The sequence below is a fragment of the Macrotis lagotis genome, chromosome 1, assembly GCF_037893015.1.
Source record: "Macrotis lagotis isolate mMagLag1 chromosome 1, bilby.v1.9.chrom.fasta, whole genome shotgun sequence".
NCBI lineage: Eukaryota > Metazoa > Chordata > Mammalia > Peramelemorphia > Peramelidae > Macrotis > Macrotis lagotis.
The window spans coordinates 50424165-50434624 of NC_133658.1; the positions used below are offsets into that span (position 1 = coordinate 50424165).

At 43.4% G+C, this 10460-nt stretch overlaps 1 protein-coding gene across 1 annotated transcript in view; it reads right to left on the reverse strand.

The window, feature by feature from the left end:
* SPIRE2 (spire type actin nucleation factor 2) overlaps positions 1-10460 on the reverse strand; it is a 74039-nt gene that overhangs the window by 59802 nt on the left and 3777 nt on the right. The window contains 4 exon segments of the mRNA XM_074213236.1: positions 802-904; positions 907-966; positions 968-1046; positions 1048-1098. Coding sequence (XP_074069337.1) covers positions 802-904; positions 907-966; positions 968-1046; positions 1048-1098 — 293 coding nt within the window.

Consider the following 10460-nt stretch of genomic DNA (forward strand, 5'->3'; position numbering starts at 1 on the left):
ATGATGTATTGTGGTACAGTCACCTTAGCTTCTTGGTCATCTCAGGGCTGCAAACCTTGGTAGGCCAAGGGGCTACCACAGATGGAGAGCCAAAGCAAAGAAGTGGGAAACAGGTTTCAGGAAAGTCTTGACATTGCTGCAGGTTTTTAATAATTAAAAGTCAAGAACTCCTAGCAATTTCCTTTTTCCATCCTCCCATCTTAAAAATCCACATGATACTTAAATAGAAGCACCGGGCTCTGATGTTGAGGGTCTTAGAAAAAAGAGATGAAGCAGTTTTAAGAGCTTGTGTGTGTGTGTGTGTGTGTGTGTGTGTGTGTGTGTGTGTGTGTGTCTGTGTGTGGTCTGTGTGTGTCTGTGTGTGTGCGTGTGTGTGTGTCTGTGTGTGTCTGTGTGTATGTGTGTATGTGTGTGTCTCTGTGTGTCTGTGTGTAATGTGTGTGTGTGTGTCTGTGTGTCTCTGTGTGTCTGTGTGTGTGTGTGTGTGTGTGTGTGTGTGTGCGTGTGTGCGTGTGTGGTGTGTAGCGGCAGCTATCAGAATCATGCCAAAGACTATCGGGGCTAGGAAAGGTCCCTGCCTCCTCGCACTCCGGGAGCCATGGGGCCGGCTCCCCACCCCTGCCCCGCTCCTCCTCTCTGACCTCCTCCCTTAGCCCGCAGTCAGGCGGCCCCAGGCGGGCGCCCCTCCGAGCGGACTGCCAAGCAGCGGCGGCGGCGGCGGGGGAGAAGCGAGGGCGAGGGGCGCGGAGCGCGGGCCGAGCCCCGCCGCCCGAGCGCCAAGGGAAGTACCTCATCCTCACCCCGCGGAGCCGGGCGCCCGCCGCGCGCCGACCGCCCCATCCTTGTGAAGGAGGATGTCGGCGGGGTCCCGGATCCTGGGCCGCTCCGGGCACTGCCCCGAGCAGGCCCGCGGCAGCACTGGTAGCACACGGCCCAAGCCTGCTCCTCGTTGATGGGCTGCTCGTTAAGACTTCAGCACCTCCTCCAGGGACAGCTCCCAGGGGTCCGGCCGGGCCGAGCCCCCGGCCCGCTCCGCTGGGGCCGGGGCCGCCGCCGCCGCCGCCGCCGCCGCCCGCCGCCGCTGGCCCTGGCCCATGGCTGCTCCATCATCGCCTCTGGCGAGCCGGGCCGGTTTCCATAACAGCCACTGGGCAGAGACGCAGCCCCGGAGGAGGCGGAGGCGGCGGCGGCGGCGGAGGCGGTTCCCGGGCAGCTCCGCGGCCTCGCCCCGCCCGGAAAGGAGCCGGCGCCAACCAGCGCCCGGGAGGCGGGCGGCCCAATGCCCGAGCTGCGGGGGGGCGGGGGGGAGCGGGCGAGGGGGGAGGAGGGGGAGGGGGAGCGGGCGAGGGGGGAGGGGGAGCGGGCGAGGGGGGGAGGGAGAGCGGGGAGGGGGGAGCGGGCGAGGGGGAGGGGGAGCGGGCGAGGGGGGGAGGGGGGAGGGGGGAGCGGGCGAGGGGGGAGGGAGAGCGGGGGAGGGGGGGAGGGGGGAGCGGGCGAGCGGGCGAGGGGGAGCGGGCGGAGGGGGGGAGGGGGGAGCCGGGGGAGGAGGAGAGAGCGGACAGAGAAGAGAGAGAGCAGAGAGAGAGAGGAGACAGAGAGACAGAGAGAGAGAGAGATAGAGAGAGAGGAGAGAGAGAGAAGAGAGAGAGAAGAGAGAAGAGAGAGAGACAGAGAGACAGAGAGAGAGAGAGAGAGAGAGAGAGAGACAGAGAGAGAGGAGAGAGAGACAGAGAGAGAGAGAGAGAGAGAGAGAGAGAGGAGAGAGAGACAGAGAGAGAGAGAGAGAGAGAGAGAGAGAGAGAGAGAGAAAAGGAGAGAGAGACAGAGAGAGAGGAGAGAGAGACAGAGAGAGAGAGAGAGAGAGAGAGAGAGAGAGAGGGAGAGAAAGAGAGACAGAGAGAGAGGAGAGATTGAAGGAGAGAAAAGAGAGAGAGAGAGAGAGAGAGAAAAGAGAGAGAGACAGAGAGAGAGAAAGAGAGAGAGACAGAGAGAGAGAAAAGAGAGAGAGAGAGAGAGAGAGAGAGAGAGAGAGAGAGAGAGAGAGAGAGAGAGAGAGAGAGAGAGAGAGAGAGAGAGAGAGAGAGAGAGAGAGACAGAGAGAGAGAGAGAGAGAGAGAGAGAGAAAGAGAGAGAGAGAGAGAGAGAGAGAGACAGAGAGACAGAGAGAGAGGAGAGAGAGACACAGAGAGAGAGAGAAAAGTAGAGAGAGAGAGAAGGGAGAGAGAGAGAGAAGAGACAGAGAGAAGAGAAGAGAGACAGAGAGAGAAGAGAGACAGGAAAAGAGACAGAGACAGAGAAGAGAGGGGAGAGAGAGAGAGAAGAGACAGAGAGAAGAGAAGAGAGACAGAGAGAGAAGAGAGACAGAGAGATAGAGAGAGACAGAGAGAGAGACAGAGAGAGAGAGAAAAGAGACAGAGACAGAGAAGAGAGGGGGAGAGAGAGAGAGAAGAGACAGAGAGAAGAGAAGAGAGACAGAGAGAGAGAATGTATGTACTGGTACTCTCTCAGAGCAACTCACAGTTGCTCACAGAACTGGCCAACAGAAGGAGATACTCTACACATCCACACATCCACTCATACACAGACTCTCTCTCTCTCTCTCTCTCTCTCTCTCTCTCTCTCTCTCTCTCACACACACACACCACAACACACACACACACCACACACACACACTCTACATACACAGAAGCTCAGACATATTCATTGGCAGACATACTCCCACCCACACTCATATTCAGGGGAACACCCAAGTTTTTAGTATGTCCACACAGCGGTGCTTATCGGGGAAAATCTCAGAGACATAGTTAAGGAACTGAAGAATGGGGAAAGGAGAGATTTAGAGGGATGAACACCTTTTACCTCTTTAATGGAAAGAGCATTGAAACTGGAGTCTGAAGATTAGGTTGGAACCTACTCACTGTCTTCATGACCTTAGGCAAGCATTTCATATCTCTGAGTTAGTTTCCTCAGGCTGTAAAAGGAGGGAGTTGGGTGGATGATCTCTCAGGTGCCTTCCAACTTTGACATTCGGAGATATTTTCTTGGTAGTCTACATTTAGTACCAGAGGTACCTCTGTTAAGGAGAGCTTGCCTAGAAAGAGAACCTCAAAGAAGTTTGCAACAACAGTGAGAGAATAACAGGTTGTCCCAAATTAGGAGTGATTGATTAAGAATCTATTAAAAGGGGAAAAAAACTGAATCTGCCTTAAGCTTGTCCTACTGCCCTACTACCAGCAAAGTTAAATTTATATGGGTAAAACTTCATGCAAACTATGATACACCTCTTAGTTACACTCCTTGTAAAATAGCACACCACTGGAGGAGGGGGAGAGTTATATCCACTGTGCACAAGTAGGAAATCCAGACCTAATATAGACAACCCTTCTTTGACATTAGAGCTTTTTCACCCCTAATGGAAATAGAGCACTGTATTCCCAAGGTCATAAATACTTGGAAATAGGAGTCTTAAAGTCACAAAATTGCAGTTTTACTTTAACTTTTAGGCATCAGGGACTCAAACTCAGGGGTAGAGCTGCCAGAACTAGTCCCCTGGTATTTCATAATCTCGTCTAGATCTTTACTCTTTGAACTAGAAAAAAAATTAAATCCTTACCTTTGATAATAACTGGCAATTTATATAGGGCTTTAAAGTTTGCAGAGTGCTTTACATACTTTCTTTTCCTTGAACTCTCTATCAAATCTGGGAGGTAGGTGCTATAAGGTATTATTTTGATTTTGCAGATGAGAAAAGTGAGGATCAGAGAAAATTTTTACTTTTCTATAGTTATAGCTAGTGAGTGTTAGTGGTAAGATTTGACATTTCTTCCTGGCTATAATATTACATTATGTTTTAGTCAATTTTCAGTCATCTGACTCTGTGACCCTAATTGTGGTTTTTCTTGGCATTGGTTTTTCATTTCTTTCTCCAACTCATTATGCAAATGATTAAACCCAGACCAATAGGGTTAAGTGACTTGCCCAGGGCCACATAACCAGTTGGTTTCTAAGGTTGGATTTGAACTCATTAGGATGAATCTTCCTGATTCCAAGTCTAGTACTCTATCCACTGTGTCACTTGGCTATAATATCACATTGCCTTCCCTAACAAAAGGAGTTATGTTCACATTGGAAGGGAACAGTTTTTTATTTGTGTCCAACATGATCATTACCAAGACTCTAACTTCATCTATATACAGCTTTCATCAATTCACCAATCCTTCCTTGCAAGACACTTGAAAAGGTAATTGTTTCATCACCAACTTTCTGTGAGGAGAATCTGGAAGAAAGAGGGGGTATAATGATGCCCGTCTCCTGAGGTTGACCTAGAAAAATGGAGAAAATAAATGAGAACCTCAGTTAAATCTCCCTTTCACAAGGATCACAGAATTCTGTGGGTTTGGATTAAGAGTCTTTATTTTCTGAAAGAATCTTATCTCCTGGAGGAAGGGAACTGTTCAATTTAACTTTGCAACTCCTGCTCCTAGCACAAGGTCTAGTACATTATTGTCCCTGAATAAGTACAATAGTTTGTTGGTTGATTCTTTGTTGAAGAAGTTGTTTTCATGTTGTCATACAATCACAGATTTAAGGCTGGAAGGGACCTTAAAAAGCCCTTTCTGCATTGGGTTAAAAAGGATTTCTTATATATAGGAAAGCTTAAGAATCTACTAGTGATTACAAATTACTGAAACAGAACAGTATATTCAGTGACTTCAACTATGTCATTGAAAAGATCACAAAAAAGGAAGCTAAGCTTTGAATAATGGAAAAACCTATAATGGTCTCTAGACTCTAGGAGAATAGATTGTTGTTTGTCCTTCATTCTCGAAAAGGACCATGACATCAGGGAGGTGAGGCCAGACTTGCAAGTGAATTGGATTTAAGGGAGGAGAGGACTGTGCAAAGTCACCAACCTCACTTTCTCCTTCAGAGACATTGGGTTCCAGTGGCAAGATTTAGATCAGGATACAGTGATGTCATTTTGGTCTTCTTCGATAATGAAGAACAAGAACCATAGATCATGATGACTGGAGATGGCCTTGGATATAGTAGGAGATCTTGACCCTTTTAAGCCAACTAATATCTTTAACGAGTCTCAGTTTGAGGTAATGACCTTTCATACTAAGGCAGAATGACTCTGTGACGTAAAAGTTATACATTGAATACTATTCATACATACATATATGTTTGTATATAGAAACATATATGCACACATATATGCACAAACATATATGCACACATGTGGTATATTGTCAGATAAGGTCATTGTATCAGATATTTTTTGCTTAATTGTTTTTCTTTTTTTCTTTCTGGGTGAAGAACAGTGGACATTAGAAATGACCATGAGGCAAAAACAAAAAGCATCAATAAAATTTGACTTTTAAAAATCTTCTAATCCCCAAAACTTGGATGTGAATTTTTCAGGCTTTTTTTTTTTTTTTTTTTTTACCGTTCAGAGTAATGTTTACCATAGTTTAGGCTTACAGATGGAGAGGCTGCTGCTTTTAGATTCACTAGCACTAATGACTTCCATTTACAGTACATCTTTCATTCAAGAAGATCCCTTAACTAAATCTGCAAGCAGCTAGACATATGACTCACTCCTCCCACCAAAGACTACCTTAGACATGCAAACACTGCTTAGGTGGAGAGAGCATCTGTGTAGGAGACAAAGCTACTGTTTAAGAACAGGAAATGAAAAAGGTGGCAGTAGTCAGTGAACACTGCAGGGGAATTTGAGGAGGAAGAATGCAATTACCCTAATTGGAATCTGACTAGGTCATAGCAAGGAATACCTCTCCTCTTTTCAAAAGAGCCTTGGGTTTCCTTACTGGCTAAGTTAAGGACTTTAAGATCTCATTTGATATGTCTAATAGTACAAAGTCTCTAGGAGCCTGCTGGGTCCTTTGGTTTAAGACTGACTCAAATGACCTGCCTATGAATCACACTGCCTACTGTCTCCAGATATTCCTTAGAGATCATTTGTCCAAGGAAAAGAATTATTTCTCAGGTCTTTCTATACCTCCTTTTAGTCAGAAATTTGGTAAATTCTGGGCATCATTCAGCATCCTCAGGACAAAAGATTTAAATTTTTTATTTATAGGTGCTAGGGTTCTAGGTCCCTACTTTCTGGTTGATAGCACACTGTCCTTAATTATATCTAGGGTCAGGAAGTAAAAGAACAAACCAAAAGTTTTAAGCAGTTTCTTCCATTTTCCCTGGACTGACATATTCCAAGATTAATTTTCCCTGTACATTTTAAAGAATGTACAGCTTTAACCAAGAGAGGAACCAAAGTTGAAAGGCAGTCACTCTTACCCTGACCTGATATAACTCCTAGTAGGTGTAACATGCCAGCTAATATTATCATTCCCAGTTTATTGGAGGAGGGGAAAGAAGGAGGAAGAGAGTGACATAAAAGTTACACAATGAAATCACAATACAAGTGGTAGAATTAAAAACTTCGACAGCTTAGCTCAAATTTAGCTAGTAGTAACAACCAACTTAGTCCAGAGTTTAGGAATAATTAATTAATCACATTACAGTCAAGATCAAATTAACCTTTTCCTTTCCACACCCAGCTACAGTAATTTGAACAGCCCATGAAGGGTATATTGGAGACTAGTCCAGTATGATGGCAAGAAAAAGATCAGTCACCAAGCCTTTATTAAGTACACACTATATACCGATGCCAATCTCAAATCAGTTTTGGCTTTAAATGAATACTCACCAGTATTGTACTATACGTAGCACAGAGCCAAATAAATATTTTGCTGGTAAGAAAACTATATAATCCATGCTAAGAAGTTAGTTGAGTTAAAATAAATCTGGTTATACAAATTAGAAACAATCCTGGAATTCAAGCCTGGATAAAAAATAGAAATTTTATTTTGAAACAGAGTATGAAACATTTTACATTTTGTGTTCAGCTAAATAGCTTACCTCCTTTTTTTTTCCTGACCTGGACTTTCTATATCTACTTCTGCAACTTTGGGTATCCCATACCTATAAGTCACTTCTTCCTCACCTTTTTCTCAGAATGCTTTGAATCCATTGATTCAAAATCTATAATGATGATGATGATAAATAATAATAAAAATAGCAATAATGCATAGAATTTATCTTCTATATGCATACCCATAATAGCTGACATAAAAATAGCATTTCAAGGTGGCAAAGTGTGTTACATTTTACTGCAGTTAGTTCTCATAACAACTCTGGGAAATAGTAAGAGGAACTGCTAAGAAGGAAACTGAAGCTGAGATAGCTTAAGTTAATGCCCAAGGTCATTCAGCCAGAAGTATCTGTAGCTGGATTTTAATTGAAGTCTTTCTGATTCCAAATCCAAATCTAGGCACAATGTTGTAAATGTCATATACTATGAAAAGAATTATTAGAGTTCTCTCTCTCCTTGAAGAAGTTTATTTATATATTGTATTCTACCTGTAAAATATAAGCTCCTTTCAGATAGGAACATTTTTTTCCCCTCAGGACTTTGCACATGGTGGACACTTAGTGCAGACATTAAACTGGATTCTGTTTCTGAGGAGAACAACCTGCAACTTTAGGTGTTACCTAGATTTGAGTATTAAAACAAATGCTATGTTCCCTCAGAAGCAGAAAGAAGAAATGGATCTAAAATCAATAATTAACTTGCCATGAAAGGTTTTGAGTCAAGGTCATTTTTGCAAAAGCAGGGATCCTTCTTTAAACTTCAACTATAGTTGGAATTAACCTATACTATCTTTCCTCTAAAGTACAGAATACACGTTTTAGGAATAATGTTGATCTTGCCCCTCCTGATAGAAAGATCCCCAAAATGTCTACACCTGCAAATCATCTAAGAAGCAGGAAATCTCTCCCTGCCTCCCACTCCACCCCAACTCTGCTTTCCAGAGTGTTCCTGTCACAATTGACTATATTCAAACAAAACCCTCCATTTTGAGTAGTGTTTACTTAATCCAACATATAACTAGGGGTTTTGCTCTGCTTTGAAATTTTTATTTGATGTTATTTACTTATGTATTTTGGTTTTTGAAAGGCAGTGGGGTTAAGTGATTTGCCCAAGGTCACACAACTAGGTAATGTTAAGTGTCTGAGGTCACTTTTGAACTCTGGTCCTCCTGAATCCAGGGCTGGTACTCTATCCACTGTGCCACCTAGCTGCCCCCGATGTTATTTATTTTGAGACAGACATTAAGGGGTTCTTTTCAGCTTAGAAATCTTAAAGATAGAAACCATTAATGAGTGACTGCTGATTGCAACTCATCAAAGATTTAAAAGCCACGGTATCTCTGTTAAGCATCCAGAAGGATCCACAGACAGATCAGACAAAATTATTCCAATTTTACTTAGCTGGAATTCAGTAAAGAAATTCTGGGATTGGTTCATAGGATACGAATGTAGGACACAAATGATATCATAGTTACAAAAGATGACCCTAGATCCAGGAAGAATGTTTTAAAGGATGAGGAACATAGCTCTCCTATATCTAAGTTATGTGAATTTTTGTTTTTTGATTTTTGCAAGGCAATGGGGTTAAGCAGCTTGCCCAAGGCCACACAGCTAGGTAATTATTAAGTGTCTGAGGCAGGATTTGAACTCAGGTACTCCTGACTCCAAGGCCAGTGCTCTATCTACTGCACCACTGAGCTGCCCCTATATCTAAGTTATGGTACCAACCTAACCTGAGAACTCAGAATAGCTGAAGATGAAAGTCCTATGTATTAGGGGATAGGAAGCCTGTTGATGCACAGAATCATGGGCATAGGGAATACTGAAATTAATTAGAAACAAATTTTGTAAATCTTTGGTTTGCACTTTAAAAAAATCTTGTATCCTCTATCATTCTGTTAAAAACACTCCACTAGGCCTCCAGTCTACCTTGGCCATGTTCTCATCGGCATGGCAAGCTAGATTATGTAGGTGAGGAAATATAATTTTGAGACCACCTAGGTCAGAAGTAAGACCCTCAACCCCTCCCCAAAAGGCAAACTCTCCAATACACTTGGAACCCCCCAGACACCACCTCTTCCCCTGGACCTGAGTGGCATTTAAGGAGATGCTGGCAGATGCTGCATTCCGACTTCTTCATTAATCTTGCAACTGGAGAGCTGATTAAATAGCAAGTCACGTGGTTTCTTTAATCTCTCTTTTTAACTTCTCATCATTTTCTTTGTGTTGTAAGGACTTCTTAATGAATCTTTATTTTCTTTTTACAGCTACATTCCTGGGTCAAATACTGATTCTTTTCAGGATACACCAAACCCCTGCTACGTATTGTCACCCCTGCTCTTTAGGAAGTAGGAGGCTGATGAATCATTTGAGCTCAAATTTTGAGCTGCTGTGGTGGTTAAAGGTGGTCTGGCAACTGAACTAAATATGACAAAAATGCAGGTCCAGGAGAAGAGGGCCATTAGGCTGTCTAAGGAGGAGTGAACTGACCCAAATAGGAAACCAGGTAGGTAGAAGTTCCCATATCAATCAGTCTTGGGTTTGTGCCTGTGAATGGCTGCTGTATTTCTCAACTGAATGAGACAGAGGTTAAAAAAAAAAAAGATAGCCAGAAAGCAAATTATGTGATAATTGTATTTAAGATCAAAGAACATTTTAAGGGGAGAACACAGAAAATTTTATATACGTATAAAACACATTAACTTGTAGTAAATGAAACACATTGTTTTACTTCTGTTTCCACTTCAGAAAATCCACATCAAATTTAAAAAACAGGTCGAGTTTTCCCAAGGGAATCTATATGCAACCGGGAGTTTGGGCCTTCTGTTACCATGTTAGAGAGGCCCTGAATACTCCCTTTGTTACCTCTGCGGCAACAAGGGAGTAGTACTCCCAGGAGCAAGGTAGGGTCAGAAGTTAAGGGCCTAAAAGTAAAAGCTAGCTTTGACCTGCAGGAAATCTAGAGGTTGTGGTTTTTGTTTTCCCAGTTTATTTTGGGATCACGATAAACACAATTAATCCCAGGAGACGGTGTCCGGCCTCTAGGAGAACACCCAGGATTATTCTGAGAGGAAAAAAAATTGGGGGCTATGTGTCAGGTTAGAGGATCTTGTGAGTGGATGTCAAAGCCAAGTACTGAAAACAAAACAGACAGGAAGGAAATTGAGGAGAGAGAGAGCTGCAGACACAGCAAGGGCACCAAAATGGTCAGGCACAAGTGGATGTCAGAAATAGAAGCCAAAGAAATGAGAAGCGGCATCAGAGGAAGAAAGCAGAGGTTTGGAAGGAGAATGGTAAGTTAATGACTTTCAAGTGGAACAGATAAAGGTGACTGGGATGGGAATTTCTATTGCAGAGTACAGTACATTGTTACTATGGGACAGAGCTGAAGAAGGCAGGCTAGGGAATTGATGTGTTGGAATTTATGTTTTTGTGTTTGCATGTATATGTAACATTACTTCTGGAGTACCTTCCATACTCATAGTTATAGGTTAGGTCTCCATGGA